At 35.8% G+C, this 26,548-nt stretch overlaps 1 protein-coding gene across 3 annotated transcripts; it reads right to left on the bottom strand.

Annotated features, from left to right (window-relative positions):
• Positions 1-8,522: 8,522 nt before the first annotated feature.
• On the bottom strand, positions 8,523-14,945 carry LOC107889085 (histone H2B.6). 3 transcript variants are annotated; one of them, XM_041076410.1, is made up of 3 exons: positions 14,247-14,433; positions 14,092-14,157; positions 8,523-11,452 (listed from the first exon to the last, which is right to left on the bottom strand). In XM_041076410.1, exon 3 carries the CDS (start codon positions 9,409-9,411, stop codon positions 8,749-8,751), a length of 663 nt encoding a protein of 220 aa, XP_040932344.1. In that variant the 5' UTR covers positions 9,412-11,452; positions 14,092-14,157; positions 14,247-14,433; the 3' UTR covers positions 8,523-8,748. The 3 variants fall into 3 exon arrangements, 1 of the variants encoding a protein (XP_040932344.1); XR_005901093.1 differs by lacking the exon at positions 8,523-11,452 and adding an exon at positions 12,688-12,777 and having other exon boundaries at positions 14,247-14,945; XR_001681632.2 differs by lacking the exon at positions 8,523-11,452 and adding an exon at positions 13,707-13,972 and having other exon boundaries at positions 14,247-14,907.
• Positions 14,946-26,548: the final 11,603 nt, after the last annotated feature.

Raw genomic sequence — 26,548 nt, 5'->3', positions numbered from 1 at the left:
TAAAGAGCGAATGCAAGCTCTTACAAAAGAATTCTATTATATCTAAGGACATAACAGAATGTTAACGTTTGAGCATTACTCTGAAAACTTATAAACTACAAGAAGATCCTCGGCAGTCCAATTGTTCAACATGAAACCGGGGGACAATGGCGTATCTTTGAGACGTCTTTACTCGCACCAGCTCCTTTGTCAATGACATTTATACTGATATTCTGAAAACCCTCTTCGATTATTAACATTGTGCTTTATGCACTATACTGCCCTGGGTATATCATTCCCGCAGACGTAAATGTTCTTGACAAATGAGGGAATTCCATGGGCTCCCATTCTGGTTCTCGGCCTAATGTTCTCGTGATCCTTCTTTCCTGATCTTTCTTCCACTGCTTTCTTCTTTGACGCATGTCTGGCTGGAACCCTAAACCGTATCGAGCCTTGTGGTGTATTGGCTTTAGAGCCTTTACTGTTCCTTACAGATATCTCCCTAAAGCTCTTCTCGCTCGAGCTCCCCCTCCTACAGTCAACTTGACACCCATTCTGGTATTTATCGACAGTTTTGGCATCGAAATTCTATTTCCCTCAGTGACAAAAGTGGTATTGACAAATTCAAGGGATCGGAAGGAACATTCCACTGTGTCTTTGCTTACTTTAAGATATGGCGCATCAGCAGAGATAGATGCGATAATGTCTTCTTCTCCCTCGACAGTGACCAAACAACCATCCATGATGAACTTTACTTTTTGATGGAGAGAGGATGGAACTGCTCCAGTAGAATAGATCCAGGGCCTTCCCAGAAGGTAGTTATACGAGGGTGTGATGTCCATGACTTGGAACTCAACATTGTAAATGTAAGGGCCCACTTCTAAAGGGATATCAATCTTTCCCATAACTTCACGCCTTGTCCCATCGAATGCCCTTACCATGGAATGACAGGGCCTTAAATAGGACAAATCTATCGAAATTCTGGAAAGCGTGGCCAAAGGCATGACATTGAGTGTCGAGCCATTATCGATAAACACATTCGGTATTATGTAGCCCTTGCAACGAGTAGTAACATGTAGTGCTTTTACGGAGCCTCTACCATTGGGTGGTATTTCGTCATCACTAAAAGAAATGAAATTATCCGCATTCAAGTTGTTCACCCATCTGCCCAGCTTCTCCACGGATATATTGTTTGCCACGTAAGCTTGATTCAACACCTTCAGTAAAGCATTCCGGTGTGGCTCCGAATTTAGCAGCAGAGATAAAATCGAGATTCGTGTTGGTCCTTATTCAATTGTTTCACCACATTGTATTTACTGTGTTTGATAAATTTCAAGAATTCCTGTGCTTCCTTCTCATCCACAGGCTTTTTAGTTTCTTGCACGGGTGGAATTTCTTGCTCGACTTCGGCCTCATGCATCACTACTTTCCCTTTTTGCTTCCAGTCATTGTTCTTCTTCACTGGTTCGACCTATTTCGAATAACATCTTCCACTTCGGGTAAAATAACCTACCTCTCCAACATCTCCAGTTATGGCTTTGAGCTTTTCATCTTCCGGTGTGACGATATTGATATTATATTTCCATGGTACGGCTTTGTCGTCTTTGTACGGGAAAGGAGACGGTACTTCGATTATCATTTTTAGTTTCACCGGCTCTTTCGCCGCGTCGTAAATTATTAACGGTCGATCCACGCTATAAGGGAGACTTGATGATTGGTTGTCAGAGGTGCATACTTCTCTTTCGTTGGTCTCTTCCCTCTTGTTAAGGACCTTAATCTCCTTATTATCCATCCGGTCTTGAAGCAACCTTTTAAATTCCTCACACGACTGAATGTCGTGTCCTACAATTCCATGGAAATTGCAAAAACTTTGACATTCTTCTCCGAGAATTCTATCGGGGTGACAAAGCAATCCTTTCTTAACTAGTACCTCCCAGATTTTCTGCAGAGGTATCCTTATTTCCGAAACACATCTTCTGACTTTCTATTCATCCTCTTTCCCCACTGTGCTCACATTCCCTTCAGCATGGTTAGGGAACAGGTTCCCAGTTGCGTTACTAGCACTATCGAACCGTAGGATACCCGCGTCAATGAGTCCTTGAACTCTCCTCTTAAAGGCTAGGCAATTCTCCATGGAATGCCCCTGGTTCCTCGCGTGGTATGCACAACTAGCGTTTGGATCGTACCACTTTGGGTATGGAGGTTTAAGGGGTGCCATGTAATGGGGGGAAAATCAGCTGTTTCTCCAGAAGTTTTGGGTACAATTCCCCATACGACACAGGGATAGGAGTAAATTGCGGTCTCTCGGGATTAGGCCTTGCTGGTCTTAGTTCGTTTCTGGGCTGGCTTTGAGTGGGTACCGTGTTTTGTAGGAATATGGTGACGGGTCTTTGGTTGTTCGTTGCGTATACGGGGTAAGAAGGAGGTGGTGCTTGGTAGTAAGGGGTTTGAGGGGGATAATAGAAATTTGGAGGTGGATAACTTCAAGGTCGGGGTTGGTTTGGATATGGATTAGTGGCATAACGGCTTTCTATTCCCACCATGTGGGCTTCTGGTTCTTTCTTCTTCATGGGTGCTACCCTTCTTGAACTTTCTTAACCTTCCATTCTACCGCTCTTGACGGCGTTCTCTATAAGCTCACCAGATATTACAATATCCACGAAGTCCTTCGTGGCGCTTCTCACTAGTTTGTCATAAAACGACGTCTTTAAGGTGTTGATAAAAAGGACGGTTATCTCCGTTTTCGTTAGTGGGGGTTCCACTTGGGCTGAGACGTCCTTCCATCTCTGCGCGTACTGTCTAAAAGTTTCTGACGGCTTTTTCTCCATCATTTGTAAAGTCATCCGATCAGGCACCATATCTGATACATGCTTGTACTGCTCACAGAATGCCGACGCCAAGTCTTTCCAAGATCGGATCCTTTTCTTACTGAGCTGGTTGTACCACCGAAGAGCCGATCCTACTAGACTGTCTTGAAAATAATGTACAAGTAGCTTATCTTCGTTCACGTAACCGATCATTTTTCGGTAAAATATGACAAGATGTGCTTTTGAACATCTTGTCCCATCGTACTTTTCGAAATCAGGCACCTTGAACTTTGGAGGCTGGATTAGGTCAGGTACCAAACTGAGTTCTTTAGCACCTAGTACCGAGAAGACTTCAGTGCCTTCTATTGCCTTGAGTCTTTCTTCCAAATTCTTATACTTCTCTTGAGCCTCGTGATCATTTATTTTCAACTTGGCTATTTCGACTGGATCATCTAAATCTGGAACTACAGGATTAGCAGGGGTTGCTCTGGGATTTGACATAAATGTTCCTTGCCCTAGATGAGCAAATGACATAAGTCGTTGTTCCAAGCCTGTGGATTCCCCTTGAGTATACCCTCTTTGTGCTACGTGGGCATGTGGTGGAGTGAATCTTGGGGGATAGAGTGGATCCTGGTCATGATTAATTCTTGATTGAGGTTTCATACTGTCGGGGTTCTGCATGGGTCCTTTTCCTTTGACCAAAACCGATATCATCTCCATCATTCTAGCCATTTGATCCTTTTGTTCAAGTGATTCCTCTCGAGATCTTACTATCAAATCCCTCGTTTCTTGCTGTGACTTAGCCAGTTGTTCTTGTAATTCCTTCTAGACTCTTTCCATCCTTTCGATTCTTTCATTGAACTCAGCCTCCATTGCCCTAGCTTGTCGACGCGTTTTATACGAATGGCGTGGTTCCAGATTTGAAGTGTTGCAACTGCGAATTATATGATTCTAACCTTAGTGAATGATTATGGGATATGTATATGCAATGAATGGATGAATGTATGCAAAAAGAGGCGTTGATTCCAATTCAATTTCATTAGAAGAACTTCACTAGAAGAAAAATTTCTTTACATAGAACGGATGATTACATATACGACTTCGCCCTAATGCCTAAAGTCTTAACTTTCCTAAGAAGCCAAGCTAAGCTTCGGCCTCGGTCTAATTTCTACTCGTACTTTAAGCTCAATATATCAGCCTGAACTGCCAAGGTTTGCAAGTGATCAGCTATCTCCCGAACCTGAACTATAGCTTCGCTCATGACATAGTCTCTATCTCTAATCTGGTTTTGAGAGTGGTGAAGCTGTTCTCTGTAATGGTCGTCGTTTGTCTCAAGAAGTTCCACTCGAATTTTGCTATCTCGCAGTGCGGTCTTGAGTTCTTCTATTTTCCCTTTCAACTCTTCGATCCTGCTCAGACTAGCCTTTAGCTTAATTATCGAATTATGGCTACGATGTTGCTGAAGTAATCTTTCCAATTCAGCCACTCGAGCTTGTAACTTCTCCTTTTCGTTTTGGGTTTCTAACAAACTCTTCTTCAGAGTGTCCTCTCGTACTCGGGCATCTTGAAATCTTTTCTCCCAATGGTTGGCTCTAGTCTTTTCCTCTTTAATCTCTTGACGCCATTGCTCTGACGTTTTACCTAATCCGGCAGTTTTTATTGTTATACGAAGCTTCTTGTAATCGGTTTTCAGACTATCTAAATCTTCCTCGGCCTTGTTCTTTCATTTCCTTAACTTCTCGGCCTCTAGCTTGTGGATATCGACGTCTAACCCCAACTTCATTTTATCTTCTTCTAGCTGCTCTATCTTCTTCCCCAACTCCGAGTTTCTTTTCTCAAAATCTTGCTTAATGATCTCTAACTCGGATGGGATGACCCGTAAATGCTCCTCTATCGGTTGTGTGTTCCCTTGATTCTGCCTAGGGATGTTGTCGTTGACTCTCTTACCCCACCACCATTCATACTCGGGGGTCGTCATCGGGCCTGCAGTGAATCCTTTCATTCTTCGAGTTTGGTTCCATGCATCTGATATCTCGCGAACCCTCTTTTTATAATTGTTGTCTTTATAGGGGAACTCACATTGTGCCAACCCTTGTGTCACCGGTATAAATTGCCTTGATCGATACTGCCTTAACACCATCAGTGGAGCGTATCCAATGGCTCCCCATATTCCAGCCAGAGGGACCCAGTCAAAATTACCGCACCTATATAAGATCTCGTCAGGAATCAACCACGGAGCCCTCCATTCAACGTCTTCGGTCCGTAAATTTTAGAGAACAGTTATCCACCTCTCTTCGGAAATGTCATCCCGCCTCGATGTGGCCATTAATTCTCTTAATGAGGAATAATCCTTAGAGAATACCCAATAGGAGACCTTCTCCACCTTCCAAAAATGACTGTGGAACCAAGCCAAAAGAAGCTGTGCGCAACCAATAAATCTTCCCTCGCCCGCTCTCCGGTATGTATTCAAGGATCGAAAAGTTTCTGCTAGGATTGCCGGGACGAGTGTGGTACCTTTATCAAGTCGATCGAATAAATCTGAGACGGCTTCATCTATGTATCCAAGTGCTTTAGGAAAGACGATCAAACCGTAGAGACTTAAGGCAAAAACATCAACCCTTTTCTTAAAATCCGGGTGCGCAAGAATAAAATCCCTCAAATTCCTCTAAGGAATACACTTACTATCCCCTTTTTGCTTGATGCGGGTCACAACCCATTGCTCGCTCATCCCCGTGATATTCATCAATTTCTTCAAAAATGGAGGGATATTAACAGGTCTTGAATAGGCCCTATCGGCCTGAATCTTCGGGCAATTAAGTAACGCCATGTATTCCTCCACCGTAGGTACTAAATCAACTCCTCCGAAAGTGAAGCAACTGTAAGCGGGGTTCCAAAATTGTACGAGGGCCCGGAACAAGTACTTGTCCACCTTTACATCAAGCAAATAGGGTAGGTCACCGTAGTTACAGTAAAAGAGTTGTTTGACTTCGCCATTCCAACTATTCCATATATCCCTTAACGCTTGCAGGTCGTTCTGAGTCACACTGATGCGAGTGAAATCCCACAACTCCGATTCATATCCCTCGGTCAAACTATCTCCTTTCTCCTGTTGCGTTCTCTCAGACCACACTCGGACGGCCGTATTATCCTCCATTCTATCAAGAAATCCTTTTTCCATGCTAAACTCTTCTAATTAGTAACCGAACGTAAATCAACACCCTTTTATGATGAAATGTCATGCGAAAATGATCAAAATACAACAAGTTAGTATTATATACAAAGAATAGAATTCAAAGCAAATAGTGAGTAAATAAGCACCTAATCAGGTAACCACTAGGGTTTGGTGTGGTTCTACCTAGGGTAGGCTCCTAGGGCTCATTACATGTAGTTTGGTTCTAAAGTAAAGGTACCTGAACCAGCAGATTCCTCGATCCTCACCCATTATAGGTTCACACAGACCGAGTTTGATTCAGGGGAATACATTTCCCTACGGCTATACGGAGGTGAAAACCTCACGAAGACGCAGGTACGGATGTATCCCGAAAGCGATCCACTATCCTATACGGAGGTGAAGACCTCACGAAGGAGTAGTTTTTCACTTCTACTTAAAATCGTGAAATTGACCAATAATACGATGCGATATGCAAAGATACCTCAAAGAATTAAACCACTTAACGCAAGCATATTATGAAGAGAGTCGCGAAAATAACAGACAACATGCAATGCAGTAAATTTAAAATTGATTTTCGATTTTTGACAAAAGACAAAAAAAATCAATTTAAGGCTCGACTTTCGAATTCCCCAGTGGAGTCGCCAAGCTGTCGAAACCATTCTTTTGAAAACGGGGATCGACTTTGTTTGAAAGTGAAAATTAAAACGGGAGTCGCCACCAATCTTTTATCAGGTGTGATCGGATCACCTTTGTTTTAATAAATCAATTTTAGTTTACTAAAACAGGGCCTTTGGTCTACGAAACTTGAGAGAATGAGTTCGGGAGTCGGTTACGTGTGAGGAAAGATTAGCACCCTCGACACGCCTAAAAAATTGGTACCGAATTGATTAGTTAGTGTCTTAATGTCGAAAATTAAAAATCGGGAAGGGACTTGAAATACGATCTTTTCTATTAATACTGATTTTAAAATTCTTGAATTAGCTTAAATAGATTTGTTTAAAGATTTCCTTATCTCGAGATATCGGAGTATCACATCTCGTAAGTTAGGACATAATACCATGAATTCCCGAGCACAAGGCCGTCTTTTAATTTAAATTGGAAATCCGTGCATTTCAAAACTCAAAAGGATATTTAGCTATTTAGAACCAACAAGAGAACCGAAATCCCGTAAGTTAGGGCACAATTCTTCGATGTTCCAAAATGCAAAATATTGCCTTATTTATTGAAATTAGTAAAAACATGAATAAAAATCTTTAAAGTAATGAACAACAGAATGATATAAAATAGGCGGGAGACAAAAATAAACGAGTTGGAAATACATTGAAACAAATAATAAATATGACAACAATATTAAAATAATAACAATGCATGCGATATATTAAACGTAATAATAGTATCCAATGTGAAATAAAAACAACGAATATATACATAATAAAGATATTAAGAGTATGTACGTAAAATATATATATATTTATAAATAGTAATAGTGTTAGAAATATACTATATATAGTGTTTGAAGTATATACATAAAATAGTGAAAATATAACTAGTAATGTTAAGATATATATAATATATACATATGTATGAAATAGATATAAAAAAAATATGTACATAATATAGTGTAAAAAATACATACATAATATAATTAAAATATATACATAAGATAACATGTAGAAAAAAATATATAAATAATATAATATTAAAGATATATACATAAAATAGTATAATATATATACGTAATATAGAATTTAGAATATACCTAATATATTAAAAGAATATATATATATAATACAATATTAAAAAATATAATAATAACAAAAAAAAAGAGAGGGAGAGAGTGGGTGATTTCCGGCCACAAGGCCAGCCACTGTCCGATCATCGGATCGTCGTCGGCCACCGTCGGCGCCACCGTACACCGCAGCCGGACCTCAAAAAAAACTTTTTCGTTAAAAATAGATAAGCTTCCTCCTTTTATTTTTACTTTCAGATAAAAGAAACAAAATAAGATTGAAAGAAAAAATGATAAGCAAACAAAGAACTTAAAATGAGAATAGACCAAGAAACCTCTTTTGCTTTGATCTTTGATTAATCTCCAAAAAACTACTCTCTCCAAAAACTAGCCTTTACAATAACTCTTCTCTTTGATTACTCTCAAAAAACCTCTCAAAAATCCTTTACAATAACTTTCTCCCCCAAAACTTATTCCTCCCCTAAATACAAAATATGAAAAGGCTTATATAGCCATTTACAAAATATTTTTTATTGTTTATATCTTCATTTATAGGAAGAAGTGGTGGTGGAGCAAGTGTGGCTAGTGGAGTAGGTGGTGGAACAAGTGTGGCTAGTGGAGTTGGTGGTGACAAAGGCTAAGATTTAATTGAAAAAAGTTTAGGTTGTGGGCTAAATTTTTATTTATTTATTTTGGGCCATTAGAATTTTGATTGTAAATTGAGCTTTGAGTAGTTAAGAGATTTTGAGTTTTGGATTTAATTTTGGTGGGTTAGGTAAGGTTAAATTAGATTTTTGTGTAAATAGGTTAAAATTAGCCTACAACAATGTATATATATAATAATAGAAAAAACATTTAAAGCAAACCATGAAAATGAACAACTTGTTACATGATAGTTGTAGAAAACATGTCCACTAAGACAGCCTAGAAAACCTAAATCAAACTTGCATACAGATACAAATACAACCTCCTCCTAATTATAGTAGGAAACAAAATTCAAAGGTGGCAACAACAAGGAACATCAAAACCTACCTAAAATCGAGTAATACATCCTAGAAAAACTAAACCAATTTGGAGCGTTTTATATCGTAGGAAGCATAGTTAGTGACAGCTTTACTTCCTTCAGCCACAGCATGTTTGCCAAGCTCCCCTGGCAAAACCAATCTCACTGCCCCTTGAATCTCCCTCGAAGACAGTGTCTTCCTATCCGTGTACTGTGACAGCTTGGTTGCCTCGTTCGTAATCTTCTCGAACATGTCGTTCATCAAGCTGTTGATCACCGACATTGCCTTGGATGAAATCGCCATTCCAGGATGAACCTGTTTCAGTACCCTGAAAACGTACGTCTTGTACCCTTCATGCCCCACCAATTCTTTCTTCCCTCTCTTTCTCTTTCTCTTTCCTTTCTTTTCTTCTTTCCTCGGTTCTTCTTCCTCATGAACTGGCTCTGTTTTCTCTTCTCCTTGCACTCTGTTTTTTTCGCCTGGAGCTTCTACTTTGTGGGGTTCTTTTTCTGCTTTGTCTTCAGTTGATCCTTGTACGGGAATTTCAGTGATTACCCTTTCTTCTGCCTCTTCTATGTCTTCCAAAGGAACCGTATCCAGCTGTTGTTGATCACCATTGTTGTCTCCCTCTGTTTTATCAATCACAGCTACTTGAACAGTTTCCTTAACGATTTTCTTAGTAGACCTCACTACAACTTTTGCTCGACGTTTGGGAGCCATTTTTCCTGCAATATTCCTTTCTTTTCACTCTTATCCAATTCAAAAGTGTAATGGATTACAACGAAACAGATTTATAACCAGTATTAGACATGGCTATGGAGTGACATGTGGGATGGCAAGTGTCACTTCCTCGAGTTGTTGCAAAATTCAATTCTCTACGTGGGAGGTAAAAAGTGAAAGCATTGCCATTTGCCACCCACTACCTAGTTGTTGGGTAATTTTTGTTAGTAAAAGAAGTGTTATTATTAGTGTCTAATTTTGAATTTCTTTTTTCTAGAAAAATAATAAAATTAGTTAAATTTAATTAGTTTAGTTATTGGTAAACCTGTTAAATTTATTTATAAAGTTAAACTCATTTTCTTTTCAATTCTTTAACATATAAATTGTTGAGTAACTGATTATCAGAATATAAATACAATGATATCAATCGACAAATTACGACGTTTATATATTAAATTACTACCAGAAAAAATAAAGCATTATAAAATACAACTTCAACATAACTTAAATAAAAATAATGTGGGGATTTTTATTAAGAGAAAGAAGGTTGAAAAAGGGGAATGGTATAAATTCAAAAAGAAAAGAGAAAGTAACTTTATTTCCTTGTAGAGGCTTCTAGTGATAAACACTAGAATTTTGGATGTAGAGGTTTCTGGTTTCCTTGGGTTATCAACTGTCATTAACTGTTAAAAGACGGTTACTATGTGATTAAGAGCTTAATGACAGTTTAGGAATCACAAGTGATATTATTATTATTATTATCCTACCATAAATTTATATTTTGGGCTCCAATCTTCCCAAACATCGCTGCACCCCCAATATTTTATTATAACATTATTATTAATTAAGTTTGATATCATATATTCTTAGAAAAAACTACCCATCAATTCTTTTTATGATAATAAATAATTCCTATTAAAGATATACAATGTCATTTAGAGCTGATTTTTTTTATCTCTAATAATAAATAATAATTATTAAAATGCCTATAAACTTAAAAGTAATTTAGTTTTATCATAATATAATTTTTTAATACATACTATTATTTCGAAAAATGATATTTTTTAACCCATAGGATGGGTGACATGAGTTCTAGGGTAAGTAATTAGAGATGATTTTTGATAGATTTGTTGATTGGATCGGTCAAGTTAATTTTGAATCAGATCAGGTTAATTTAAATTTTAAAATGTTTTAGTTTTTTTCATTTGAATTAATTATATGATTGAGTTGTTTTGGCATTCAGATTATTTTAGATTAGGGTCTAGAATTTATGGATGAGACTAATTCGTGATCTAATTTCAAAAAAAAAAAAAAGGAAAACATCCAAGCTCAAGCTAATTTCAGGATGGCTGAAAAGCTCACTTCATTGTTTAAAATTTTAATAAAAAATCAAATATATATTTTATATTTATATATTTTTATACTTAAATTTAAATTTAAATTTAAATTTAAAAATATTTGTTATCATTTAAATTGAAATCAAATTGAGTTGTTTCGAGATCGAAACATTTTTATCCAAGCTTAGACTAAATTTGGTAGGGCCTACTAGAACAGACGAGCTGTGTGATCCTTGAATAACTCTATGTGGATTTATTTATTTAGATCATTTAGGATTTGGATTGCTTCATGTTCACTTTATTTCGGGTTTGGGTTAGATGAGTTGAAACTCATGCCTTATAATTTGTCGAAATCAGTCAACCATATACAGTTGCAATAAGTAAGATTTTTAGAATAATTTAAATTTTTCTAATTTTTAAATTTTGTTGTTGAGTTAATTATGCACTTTTGATCTTGAAGGACCTATGTAAAATGGAAGAAACAAGCTTCACAATCACAATACTAGTCTTCAATAGAGAGTATTACCAAACATCGGTTGTCAGGATACTTTTTACTTGCAAGCTCTTGATGCCTGACAAGCAGTGGAGGATGATTATGCAATTCCTCATCGACTTGTTTACCGCAGGATTAATGGGCTTAATTATGCTTGATGTAGAATGCAAAATCCCCCAAACCTTGTTCAGGTAATGAATTTGGCACAAGCCTTTACAAAGAAGTAACAACTAGTAAGAATGATAAGCATGCTAAGAGAATTGTGGCACTAGACAAGCTTGAGTACTAAAGATACCAACATGGTAGTGACAACTCCCTCTTCTATTGCTAAAAACAAATTTGGGTGTGATGGGATGTCAACAATAAGTTCAGGTTTAATAAGTACAACCCTCAATGTTAAAACGTTAACTCATGCAAAGGTGACAGAACAAAAAGAAAAGGGTCTTTGCTACATATAACAAATCATACTCGTTCAGGAACCAATTAAAAAGAGTATTTGGATGGAAATCAAAGATCTTGACGATGTTGTGCGAAAACAAAGAAGCATAAAGGAACTAACATATCCTTGCATGCAATAACGAGCCAAAAAAATGCATGAGCTATTCAATCTCGAGCTTGCGAACAAGCTCTTTTTCTTGGAGCAGAGTAAAGTTAGACATCAATTAATTAATTATTATTAGGAGATCAGTTTATTATTTCATTAGAAGTATTAGAAGATTTTATTTATGAGTATTTTATATCATTAGGAGTCCTTACTTAGTAGTATTTGCTTTTAATTACTTTAGTAAGTGTTTTATTTGAACTATGTAACCTCTATTTAAGAGGCCAATTTGGGAGAAATATAGTTTGTGGGATATTAGTTCAATTTTAAGAGATTTAAGACTTTCTCGAATGAGTCCAAGGTAAGTGACTCCTTTGAAGAGTTTCACACATTCACCATAGGGTACTCGCATAAAGATACAAAAACAAGGGGGAAAGCCCTACTGAACCAAACAATTTTCCTACAAATCGTCCGATGACTCGATCCATAACATCCAACCAATCCAACAGTTGAATAGATGGAGAATCATAAGAAGAAGGCGAGGAAGGCTAAAGTCAAGGCATGCATATTTTATATAGTTTCACCATCAATTCTCACAAGAATCATGTAATTGAATCCGCTACAGAAACTTAGGGAGTATCTTAAAAAAGAATATGAAGGGAATGAAAGAATCAAGAACATGCAAGCGATGGACTTGGTTCAAAAATTTGAAGTAAAGAGAATGAAAGAGTTTGAAGTAGCAAATGACTACGTTGAACAACTGCTTACAATTGCAGACAAGGTGAGATTGTTAGGTAAAGAATTTCCTAATAGAAGAATTGTTGAAAAGATTTCGGTTACTCTTCCTAAAAAGTATGAAGCTATAATATCTTCCTTGGAGAATTCAAAAATTATATCAAGTATTACCTTGGCAGAGCTACTAGCTAAATGAGGCTCATGAGGCAAGAAAATTTTGTAGAAGTAGCATTTCAAGCCAGTACACAGACAAATGAAAGCTACAAAATAGAAAAAAAATAAAAAAGACTCATAAGAAGCCAAGTAACACCAACAATGAGACAAATGGAATTTATCTATCCTATCCTCATTGTAAAAAAAACAAATCATCTTCAGCATAAATGTTGGTGAAGCCCAGATGTGAAATGCAACAAATGCAGTAGGCAAAGATATGTGGAGAAGATTCGTAGAACTCAACAGCAATAGGGGAAACCAGTGCAACAGTTGAGAAATACCAAGAGGAGAAAACGTTTGTTGTAACATGCTTTGTAAGTAAAAGGACTTATGAGAGCTAGCTTGCATATAACATTTGTACAAATCACATGACAAATGATCAAGATCTCTTCAGGGAACTTGATAGAATAGTTATCTCCAAAGTCATCAAAAGTTAAATCAGCAGTAGCTATAGAAAGCCTAACACGTTTAAAGCTCATTTATGATATTTTATTTATGCATGATTGTAACACCTCTTACATGAGTGAACTTGAGCAATGAATGTTACTTTTAAATACTTTTAACCTGAACTTTTAATAATGATTTCAAGAACTTATTACACTTTTAGAAACATAATTAGGCTATTAATAAAGATTAGTTGCATATAAAATTTATTTTAGGCCTTATTCAATTTAAATAAAAATTTTCAGTTACAAGTTCGTATGCTTGAGACATTGTCATGGCACTGTAGAAGTTTAGCTTCAATGTTGTTCCTATCTCAAGACAAGTAAGTGTATGTTTCGAGACAAAATCTTTTATGTTTCGAGACATACATGGCTTAGTTACTATAGATTTTTAGCTTCAAAGTTTGTATGTCTCAGACACACTTCAAATGTCTTGAGACCTGGAATAAGGGACTTAAAAATTTCATTTTCAAACACATCCAAACTATACCAAAATCATTTATAATCATTCCAGACACAAATCATAACTCATATACCAAATAACACCTTATATTAATAACCAAAACACATCAAACTGAAGTGTCGGAATCAATTAATTCCCTATTTACTTACATAAATATTTATCTAGATACATGTCATATACTTAAAAACAAAATAGTGGAGATAGCAAACTCTTCTCCAAGCTTGTGTGGCGTCGACAAAATATTTTTTTGGCTTTCACTGGAACTCAATTTTTCATGTTTAGGGTACACACCTAGTACGGTTTTAGAAAAATTCACACCCCCAAAACGAACAGCACCTAAAATCGACAACAAAAACATCCACAATTACTTTAATTCTCAAATCCAACCGAAACACCTCTTGGCCACAACCCGAGAACACAACAGAAAACTACACTTAAATGATTCAAAAGCTTACTCTTGACAGCAGCAGCCTCGAAACTTCACTACACCACCGAAGGGTCTTGGTTTTCTTGAAGAGCACCTACCAAAAACAGTTTATCGGATTTACTCGAGCATCAATAGAAGCAAAGGAACAAAAGAAAACTCCCACAACACCATGACAACCCTTACCTTCAAAAGCGTACAACGGAACGAGCAGTAAGACACCGCGATTGGGAGAGGAAAATTTCGACAGGGAAAAGGGCACAAAAAACTCAGAGAGGAGAAAGAAAGAGAAAATAAAAAAAATCAGTAACAGACAATCGGAACAAAAATTAACATCCTAGGGCTTGGATCTAAAATAACAAAATTTTGCCAAAAATAGAAATTGAGCCCAAAACCTCACACATGTACCTAAAACACTTAACCACTAAAACAGATAAATATTTATATTAAATATTTACAGAAACATAAATAAATTATTTAGTGCGTTACATGCATTGTTTATTAATAAAATTAAGAAGTTTTTTTTATCCCGATTTATTATAATCAAATTAAATTGAGTTAAATTTAAGTTTAAATTCATCTCATTGAATTTTCAAATTCAAATAAGAAATAATATATATATCTATGACTATAATCACAAGGGTAGTGGAGAATATTGTGTATGGATCATTCTAATTTCTAGTGAAGGCCTTTTCATCTTATCTTCATTTTTATGTCCTCTGATTAGACCAGTATTCAATATACATATATATATATATGCACTGTTTCCTTCTTTGAATCCCCCTTGTCTCAATCAACTTCAATTGAGGATGTGAAATTGTAAGGGTTACTAATTAAGAGGTGGTGACTGCTGCAGCCAGAACCACTCTCCCTCACCCTCAGAAGATAAAGATTATTCAAATGTTAAAAAGGCTGAATTTAGCTGTAAATACTCTTATGTTAATTTTAACTTCTAAGACTTTGTGGTTGAGATGTGACCTATTGTCACGTTTTAAAGCTTCAACCAAACTTTAAAAACTCCTCATTATAGGCTACCTTTATTCACCTAATTGAGTGGTCCAACTTAAATTTATATGCTTTTGCCCTAGAATTTTGGATCACTTTTTAAGTGTATACATCCTTCTGCTCTAGAGTTTTTAGTTGGAGGGTCACAGTCCCATTTTTTTAAAATCTACCCATTCAATCCAATTTTACTATTTTAAATGATAATAATATACTTTTACAATTAATATTTAAATAAAATATCTTTTAAAATTATTTAATTTAAATTCAAGTAATGTAAGATTATCTAAAATTAAATTTTTTTTACTCAATCTTGATTTAAGTCGAGCTAGACAGACCATACGACCATAAAAATACATTTACTCATTAGTGATGTTAATTCCAAAAATATTAAAATATTTGTGCGATATCATTAAAATCAAAACAATTTTTTTGTAAGAAAGATAAATATGTACTTCTACTTAATAAATACATTTATCCAATAATTATTTAAGCTTCGAATAATGTAGCATTTACTAATCAAATCAAACTATTTCTTTCTTTGTGTAAAGATTGGGTTCACTTTACACGCAGGTAATTTACGATCACCAACAACCACTCCTATGATGATGATGATGATGCAATGTGTTTGGTAATGGGACATTATCAAACTACATCAGGTGGGACATTAAACATTACCAATTTAATATAATTTATGCTAATTAATTAATTAAATTATTCCAAAAAGAGTTTATGTAAAATGTATTAATTCTCTTAATTAATTATTTAATTTAATTATTGAGTTAGTTATTAAATCATTGCTTGTAATAACTGAACGTATTAAAACTAATATAATTAAATATATATATTCTAAATTATCTTTAAACCCATAATTAATAACTCTCCCATAAAAAAATTTAATCCATCTAAATTTACTTGAATCTACACCCTTTAAAAATTATAATAATACCGATGCCAATTAAACTTAAACTTTAATCTAATAGGTAACTCAAATAATTTTTAACGTTAGACTAATATATTTAAAAAATTTGTACTAGTTTAACATTTTTTTAAAGTAAATAAATAAATAAATATATATTATAATTGGGGAACGAATGGAGTTATTTCGGATTGAACCAATATCTCATGTCTACAATATAATACTCTTGCTACTAGATAAAAAATTTATTGACAATTCTTTATAATTTTTTTTCCTTGGTAATCAAATAGATCTTCATTCTCCTGTTTTTATTCATGAAATCCCTTGATTTTAACTAATAATAATAGTCTTGACTTGTACAAAATAGTAATTAAAATTTTTGTCAAACACACGTTTAATAATAATAATAATAATAATAATAATTTAGGAGAAATCTAGGAGAAGCTTAAATATTCAAGTTATAAGCAAAGTTTTTGAGGCATGAGATTGTGAATATTTAATTTTAGTATTTTTATTAATTTTATATTTTAAAGATAGAGATTTTTAATGTTATACACATTGCATGTAATTTTAAATTTTTATTTTTTAAAATAATGTATTTTTAATTATTGTATTAATGTAAAGTTGATAAACATATTAATTTGCATTTTTTTTGTGTTTAATTTGGTTTATTGTTGAATTGAATCCTACTAATTAAGTGCTTTTATGATCTAATCTTGTCAGGGATGCAATCGGTCGAAAACAAACTAAAAAGGGCCAAATTGAAAGACAATCATTAAATTGGGGCCAAATAAAAAAGATGGAGATAGCCAAGATCAAATTTTGTTGACTTTGTAAAAAGCCAAAAATAGGAAGATGTTATTTTATTTTATTTTATTAAATTAGTTAGGCTATTTTTAGTAAACCTCATATATATAAATAGAGGTATTTTGTTCTTTGAAAATCATCCATTCATTTTGTATTCCTACTTCACTTTGGAGTTGTATTTTCCTCTTTGCCTTTTCCTACTTCAATTGGGAATTGAAGTACTTTTGTCTTGCTTTCACAAAGTTGGTCTAATTCACTTTTCAAATGCTTTTCCTTCTCAATTTCTATCACCCTTCATACAATTCCCATCATCTTCCACAACCTTTAAGCATGAATAGTTTCATGCTACACTAAATTTCATCTTAGCTTTAGGCTGGTGTTTTTTTCGGTTGGAAATAGTGAGATACGAATTCGTGCTAAAATTCATCTAATCGGTATTTTTTCTTTTTCTAAGTATCGGGATTGACAACTCATCCCTTAAGGTTAACTCGATTACAAGTCAAAAAGTGCACATTGAGATGGAGTCGTGTTTGCTGACAGTTGGAGGAACGAGTCGGCTGTGTTGTATTCGGATCTCCGAGAACAAATCAAGGAAGAAGTGATTGGATTTAAACGACCCACACAGTTGAGGTCGTTAATTTGAGTTGGCTTCTTTAGAACGCAAGGCTTCCAGAAACTTCAATCAGGAACACTTGTATCTCGATTAGATAATCGGTAAGGATTGGTTTGCAGGTCGTACCGAAACCAGCTACGAGAGGAAGAATTGGTGGTTAGGACGTTCTTAACTACTATAACCAACTTATCGTTTAGAGGAAAAGATCAATTTTCGAGGATCGATTCTTAACACGAAATTTACCAAGTAAGGCTAATGCTTATCAATTCTGTTTACAAAATCCTAAATTTTATTTTCAATAGTAGTCAATCATTTATTTAAGCTGAATAGATTATTTTACTGTCTTAAACATTCACAAACTCCCCCGATTTAATTGTTTATTCTTGTTGCAGGTACGTTTGGCGTCGTGGGCACGACTCTTGACACGACGTTTGACGCGATGAATATTCTGTTCATAAGTGAACATAGAAGTTGATTACGATGTCCAATCCCTGTGGATTCGACCCTACTACCACTCTTACTACAAATTAGAGTTATTTAATAGGAATTATTTTTGGTGGATTCGATGCTCTCATCAAATTTTGGCGCTGTTGCCGGAGATTAAAGATATTCCTTTAATTTCTGTTTGTTTTCCTTATGACCAGATCATAACCGGGAACTTTAGAATTTGAACCAGAAATTGAGAAATTGGCCCGATAATTGCGGAAAGAAGCCATTTGACATGGTAAACGGTCAAATCCCGGATTCGAAACTATATCGTATACTGAAGAAATTTTCTCGTTTGACGAACCAAATAAGATGGCTGAACAGCCGATACGCCAACACGCTGCGGCATCAGATGAACAACAACCTTTATGTATAACCTATCCGGCAGGAGGAACGCCGTTCGAGTTAAAATATGGTTTGATTCATTTACTACTCACCTTCCATGGACTACAGAACAAAAACCCGCACACCCACATTAAGGAATTCTATATGGTGTGCACAAGCATGAAGCCTCAGGGAGTAACCGAAGACCAAATCAAACTTCGTGCTTTTCCTTTCTCACTAGCCGACTCTGCTAGAGAGTGGCTATTTTATTTGCCTCTGGGATCTGTCAATATATGGTCTGACATGTCTCGTTTGTTTCTTGACAGGTTTTTCCCTGCAGCTCAAGCAGCTTAACTAAAGAGGGACATTGTGGGAATCCACCAAAAAGACGTTGAATCGCTCTACGATTATTGGGAGTGATATAAAAAGTTGTGTGCAAGTTGCCCACAACATGGACTGATTGAACAGTCACTCTTGCAATATTTCTACGAGGGGTTACTCCCGATAGAAATGAAAATGATAGATGCTGCAAGTGGGGGGCACTCGTTAATATGACGCCTGAAAAAGCGAGAGAGTTGATTTCAACCATGGTTGCTAACTCTCAACAATTTCGATCGGCCACAGAACCCACGAGACGGGCTCATGAGCTAAGTTCTCTATCTCTAGAAGATAAAATTGATAAGTTGACTAACGTCGTTTAAACTTTGCTTATAGATAAAACGAGCCCAGTACAGTTGTGCGAAATTTGCGCTAAGTCAGATCACCCAACAGATTCCTATCCGATTTTATATGAGGATTCGACAGAACAAGCGAATACTGTCAGAAACTTTTCAAGACCGCCCCAAAGGCAATATGACCCCTACTCACACTCGTATAATGTGGGGTGGAAAGATCACCTGAATCTCAATTATAGGATGAATCTGCGGTTCAATCAACCATTTCAACAAAGGACGTTATAGAATCAACAGATACTACCCCTAAAGTTGTCTTTGGAAGCCATAGTAAAAAGGCTAGCCAATAGTACTAAGAAATTCCAACAAAAAACTGACATGCATTTGCAGGAATTAGATAAGCAAGTGAGCAAACTCACACTCACGGTTAGCCGTTTGGGGTCTTAAGGTAAGCTACCATCCTAAATTGAGCCAAACCCCTAACACAATGCAAGCACTATGACACTGAGGAGTGGGAAGGTTTTGGAGCCCATACTTGACACGAGTCGCGACCACAACACTAGTCATGCCTACGACTCTAGTTAATATAGGGAGAAACTTGACATGGAGGGTCCAGTAGGGTCTAGGAACTCGAGGAAATTCGACGAGAAGCATATAAGAGTGCCTGAATTTATAAAGATAAGGTCAAAGCATATCATGACCAAAAGATAACCCGTAAACAATTTATGGTAGGACAAAAAGTATTACTTTATGACCCTACATTAAGAATTTTTGCAGGTAAACTTCGGACTAAGTGGCTAGGGCCTTTCGTTGTTACTCACATATTTCCATATGATGCAGTCGAGGTTAAAAGCGATGAATTAGAAAAAAAATTTTAAGGTTAACGAATAGCGATTAAAGTCTTTCTATGACAATTTTCAAGTCTACGTGGTTGAGGAGTTAACCCTCGAAGAGCCGGATAAATAAACTCTCAGTTCGTCGAGATAACGACATTAAACAAAAACGCTTTTTGGAAGGCAACCTAAATTTATTTTCATTTAATTAATTGCAATTTTTAGTAAGATTTAGGATGTAAATAAATAAATTTTTAATTCAGTTAAATTGATATTTTCAGGAACGTAATGGAGGATATGAATTTTCTTGGACAATGATGATGGCGTAGGCACGACATACTAATTTGGTGACAGTTATCTACCTACGAAAAAAAATCTCAAATTACCTAAGCTCCATGAAAACCAAAATCCAAACACTCATCCACTAAATTCCTACCCAAACCCACTTCCCCACATACCAAAATACCCAAATTCCAAGTCCAATAAACATCCACCACATTATTTAATCCACTTACCCTATACCTAAATACCAAATTACCCATCAAAGCCCACATCCAACACCTATCCATCAACCCAATCAATCCCAAATTAACTCATCTACCCCATACCCAATACCCACAACCCAACCCAAATAACCCATAACTCATACCCATATAAACCTATTACCTAATAACCCAACAAAAAAAACAAAATTTTAAACACCCCAATCCCTAATTCCCAAACTTTTTCTCTATCTTCTTCATTTTCTCTATCTTCTTCTTCAAAAAAAGAGAAAACTCTAACCTCCAAACCACCCCACGCCACCGTAGCAGCCCATCGCCGACTTCAGGCTGTCGAAAGCCCATCGCCACCCCACGCCTTCATTAACAGACTCAAACTTACACCTCTATTTTCCTTTCTATTCCTTTTTCCCTTCTTCCACACCGTCCGACTCCTTCCCCACTACCGCGCCACTGTCGACCAGAGCCTTCACCATCACATTGCACCATTGCCGCCCTTCCGAGCTCTCACCCGTGCGTCCCCGCTCACCCCCTTCCTAAACCCCATTTTTTCCTTCATCTTCTTCTTCTTCAAAACAAAAACCAACTTCCCACCACCTAAACCGCCACCCAAACCGACACCTTCACCATCACCCTAAAAAATAGCCTCAACAACACCATCACCATTCGCCACTGTCACTATCGCAGACTACCGTCACTGCCACCGACACCATCACCATCGCCGTCTACCGTTACTGCCACTACCAAAATAGCAGAGCCGAATATTCGTGACACCTACGAGGAAAAGATGGTTCGAACCCGAAACCAAACGGTAGACAATATGTCAACATCGATTTTCAGCACCTCCAGTCGTCGAAATAGCCGACGATGACTCTGAGCTAGAGGTGTGCATGAGCCGGGTCAGGCCCAACTAAAAGTTTAGGCCCGTTTGCTTGGCCCAAGCCCAATCCGGCCAGAAAAATAGGCCTAAAATTTTGCCCAAGGGCAACCTAAATAAAAATGTTAAAACCCGGGCCCTACCCGGCTCGCCCATATTAATTTTTATATTATTTTTTATATAATTTTAAAAAATATATATAAACTATCAAAATTACTAAAAGCATAAAAATAAATATTTCTCAACATATGGAAAATAAATTTTAAAAAATATGCATACTTAAATAACACTAAATAAATGCAACTTAACAAGCAAATGCTTCTAAAATAATAACAAAATTAACAAATGTGTTTAAAATGATAAAAAAATTAAAAATAAAATAAATTTTATATAATATCCAAACAATAACAACAAAATAGTAGCAATATAATAGTAAAATAGTAGCAAAATAGAGAGAAAAAAATAAGAAAATAATATTAAAAAAATAGATTTTTTGTCATGTAGTGAATTCGGGCCGAGCCGGGCAGGGCTTGGGCAAAAAATGCATTACCTGAGGCCCGGCCCGTTTTTTAAACAGGCCTAATTTTTTTGCCTAAGCCCATTTTTCGGGCCTATATTTTTGCCCAAACCCTCCTAAATTTCAAGGGGGCATTCGACCCAGCCCATGCACACCTCTACTGTAAGCCTTCTGCACCTTCTCCTAGACGAACAGTCCTTCCAACGAGAACCCAACGACGAAGTCCAACTCCGGTCGATTACTGATCCTCAACCTAAATTGCCTTTACTGACATATTATGCAGGTAATTCGGATGAGGCTCGAACTTCTAACGACCATGTTGAGACTCCTTCGAACATGAATAAACGTGTCACTCAACGCTAAACACAGTCTACTCAAAGATGTAGACAATCGACACGTGAGCCACCGACACCACCAAGCAGTAGTAATGATGCTGCTGAAAACTGAAGTCCACCTACTGACTTGGCCAACGAATATGTTCGACCAACACGAAATGGTCAACGTAATAGATGAGGTCGTGCAAACACCATTCCTACCGAAGGACGATTGCAAGGGTTTTTAAACTTTTCGACCTTGGAGAATTGCGCAAGATACGGTGACATCCGACAACGTCTGCTCCAAGTCTGTAAGTGAATCGATCTCTCTACTCTTAATATGTTGAATATTTGTGATGCTGTGATTAGTTATTTTGATGCTATTGGTTGGAATTAATTTGCTAATATTTCATGTCCTGCATATTATGAGTTGATTTATGAATTCTACACCACATTTAGCTTCAATATTAATGCATTACAGACTATTGAAACACAAAACATTATCTGTTTTTGTTTGCTTGGTAAGGACTTTCGGATATCCATTTCTGACTTTAACATTGCCATGGGTTTCGTGGACCCTAACAATATTCAATCCGATTCATATCATACTGCTCTGTTAGATATACCAAGTCACTTTGATGCTTAAGATGTTTATTGTGTTTTAACTCATTCTAATCGGCGTTATAATCCGAAGACCACAAATGACTTATTGGTTTATGAACCAGCTTTAAGATATATTCACTGGATTTTAGCCTTTAGTTTTTTAGGCAGAAATGATCCGTCATCTATTGTAACTAAAATTGAACTGTTCTTTTTGTGGTGTATGAATTCTGGTTTTACGATTAATTTAGGATATTGGTTTGTGTGAAATTTTCATGCTGCTTTGCGATGTAATCATCCACTAATACTTAGGTCATATATTACGAATTTGCCGTCTCGACTTTTTCCCTTTGAAATTGATTTCTCGTCCTTAACATGTGCATCTAGTACGGACAGCTTAGATAAATATTGTTTGGATTCTATGGGATTGGTTGCCGAGACCCCTACTTCGTGTTATTTTGTTCTTCTAGGTACACGGACTACTCGTGGAAATATAAATTTTCACCAACGTCCACACATTAATGCTAGGGAGCAAGAGGAGCAACCTCTGTCTATGGAGGCACGTTTAAGCTGGATCGAAGCTCGACTTGGAACAATGGAAAACTAAGTCTCAACAATCCTTAACATCCTACAAAGTCGTTACCCCCAACATCAACAAAATCGTTAAAAGACACATGGGAAGTATTCTGAACTTTTCTTTTACTTATTATTTGAGTTGCTGTTTTTTTGTTTCATTTAACACTTACTTGAGGACAAGCACAGTTTAAGTGGGGGGTTGAAATTGATGGCAAATATGCATACTTTTTTGCACGATTTTTGCTGCATGTTTTTCTTTTGCGTGTGTTCAAACTTATGTTGAATTCATTTGATAGTTTATTTGAAATTGAGCCTTTAATCTCATACTTAGTCAATTTGGACAATTCGACAAATTTTTAATTTTAAATGTTTAAGTGTATGGATTAGTCGACATTTATGTTTTAAGGTTGATATATGTAGCTAGATTTTTCATATTAATTGATTGTTTGAAAAATATTTGCTTGTGCATAAATAAATTAATAAAATAAAAAAAAATTAGGCTCGAGTTATGAGTGAAGTTTCGAAAACGTGAACGAATTTAGTAACTGGGGTAAGGTGCTTAGGTTGTCATCTTATCTAGCGTCAAAAGGTTCGAGTGACAAGTCGATAACTTACAAATATTCCACTAACCGAGCCTCAAAAAAATAATAAATAAATAAAGACTGTTTGAACTGAGTAACTGGGATAGGGTGCTTGGGTTGTCATCCTGGTTCGCGTAAAAAGGTTTGACCATGTCTAAATTTTTTATACTTATGCGTAGTTAAATAACAATGCCTTGCAAATTATTAGATTCAAACTCAATTTGATGAAATTGTTTAGTCCACATATTTTAGTTTTATGACACTTGTTGATCAAACTATATATTCTGAACATTCATTTATTTTTGCCTATGTCGTTTGCATTGATTTTGGATGTGGAAAAGAGGCTCGATTTTTAATAAATTATAGAATGAATTCTAATGTTTGAAAGAACAACATACTTGAGGGCAATCATGAGCTAAGTAGGGGGATTTGATAAATATATTAATTTGCATATTTTTTGTGTTTAATTTGGTTTATTGTTGAATTGAACCCTGCTAATTATGTGCTTTTATGATCTAATCATTTCAAGGATACAATCGGTCGAAAAAAGCTAAAAAGGGCCAAATTGAAAGACAATCGTTAAATTGGGGCCAAATCAAAAAGATAGAGAAAGCCAAGGAGTTATCAAATTTTGTTGACTTTGTAAAAAGCCAAAAATAGGAAGATATTATTTTATTTTATTTTATTTTATTTTATTAAATTAGTTAGACTATTTTTAGTAAACTCCATGTATATAAATAAGATTATTTTGTTCTTTGAAAATCATTCATTCATTTTGTATTCCTACTTCACTTTGGAGTTGTATTTTCCTCTTTGCCTTTTCCTACTTCAATTAGGAATTGAATTACTTTTGTCTTGCTTTTACAAAGTTGGTCTAATTCTCTTTTCAAATACTTTTCCTTCTCAATTTCTATTACTTTCATACAAATCTCATCATCTTTCACAACCTTCAAGCATGAATAATTTCATGCTACACTAAATTTCATCTTAGCTTTAGGCCGGTGTTCTTTTCGGTTGGGAATTGTAAGATACGAATTCGTGCTAAAATTTGTCCAATCGGTATTCATTCTTTTCCTAAGTATTGGGGTTGACAACTCATCCCTTAAGGTTAACTCAATTACAAGTCAAAAACTGCATGTTGGGTTGGAGTCGTGTTAGCTGACATTTGGAGGAACGAGTCAGTCGTGTTGTATTCGAATCTCCAAGAACAAATCTAGGAATAAGTGATCGAATTTAAATGACCCACACGGTTGAGGCCGTTAATTCGAGTTGGGTTTTTCAGAACGCAAGGCTACCGGAATCTTCAGTCGGGAACACTTGTATCTCGATTAGATAATCGATAAAGGTTGGTTTGTAGGTCGTACCGAAACCAGCTACAAGAGGAAGAATTGGTGGTTAGGACATTCTTAACTGCTATAAACAGCTTATCGTTTGGAGGAGAAGATCATTTTCAAGGACCGATTCTTAACACGGAATTTACCTAGTCTAAGGTTAAGGCTTATCAATTCTGTTTACAAAAGCCTAAATTTATTTCCAGTTTACATTTATTTTCAATAGTAGTTAATCGTTTATTTAAGTTGATTAGATTGTTTTACTTTCTTAAACACTCATAAACTCCTCTGATTTAATTGTTTATTCTTGTTGCAGGTACGTTTGGCATTGTGAGCACGACTCTTGACACAACATTTGACACAACGAATATTCTGTTCATAAGTGAACATAGAAGTTGATTACAACGTCCAATCCCTGTGGATTCGACCCTACTACCACTCTTACTACTATTTAGAGTTATTTAGTAAGAATTATTTTTGGTGGATTCGACGCTCATCAAATTTTGTCTAATCTACTAAAAATAATTCCTACTAAATTACTCTAAACAGTAGTAAGAGTGGTAGTAGGGTCGAATCCACAGGGATTGGACGTCGTAATCAACTTCTGTGTTCACTTATGAACAAAATAAACATCGCGTCAAATGTCGTGTCAAGAGTCGTGCCCATGATGCCAAACGTACCTGCAACAAGAATGAATATTGATTGGACAAATTTTAGCATGAATTCGTATCTTACTATTCTTGACCGGAAAGAACACCGGCCTATAAAGGTAGATGAAATTTAGTGTAACACCCCTTACCCGAGACCGTTTCCGGAGTCGAGCACGAGGCATTACTTAGCTTATCTTACCAATTCGGAGCATAAAAACTAGGTTTGAAAATTTATTTCATTATTCGCAGCAAATCTGTCCAATCACGCAGAAGTTACTAAATTAATTATAACTTGAGCTACAGAATTCTAAATTTAATTCCGTAAATTTTCCCTGAAACTAGACTCATATATCTACTCACCATAAAATTTTTAGAATTTTTGGTTCAGCAAATTAGTACAGTTTATTAGTTAAAGTCTCCCCTGTTTCACCACCTGACTGCCCTGACCTCTAGTCACTAAAAATAAGTTTTCTCACTGTAGGATTTTCATATGAAGTTCTTACTTGTTTCTACAGAAAATAGACTCATTAAGGAATATAAGCATGTAAATTTCAACTCATAACCATTTTTGTACAATTTTTAATTATTTTCTAAACTCAGAACAGGGGACTCCAAAAACAGTTCTGACCCTATCTTACTAAAATTCACATATCTTAAAATATAAATTTATTTTTCTACACCGTTATTTTTCCATGAAAATAGACTCAACAAGATTTAATTCCATATATCATTCACCCTCTAATTCATTTTATACTATCTTGGGTGATTTTTCAAATTCACGTCACTGTGCTGCCTGAATTCTGTTTCTTTGCAAAATTTTATCCTTTCATGATTTCCATGCATAATTTATCACCTAATTTTTCATAACAACAAACACCTTCATCCTT

The sequence above is a fragment of the Gossypium hirsutum genome, chromosome A09 (assembly GCF_007990345.1).
Source record: "Gossypium hirsutum isolate 1008001.06 chromosome A09, Gossypium_hirsutum_v2.1, whole genome shotgun sequence".
In the NCBI taxonomy this organism is placed as follows: domain Eukaryota; kingdom Viridiplantae; phylum Streptophyta; class Magnoliopsida; order Malvales; family Malvaceae; genus Gossypium; species Gossypium hirsutum.
The sequence above is the reverse complement of the archived record's forward strand: the minus strand, read 5'-3'. Positions and strand labels throughout refer to the sequence as shown.

Bases quoted from the DNA above. Each gene is read 5' to 3' on its own strand.
- LOC107889085 (XM_041076410.1), bottom strand. From the start codon at position 9,411: ATGGCTCCCAAACGTCGAGCAAAAGTTGTAGTGAGGTCTACTAAGAAA.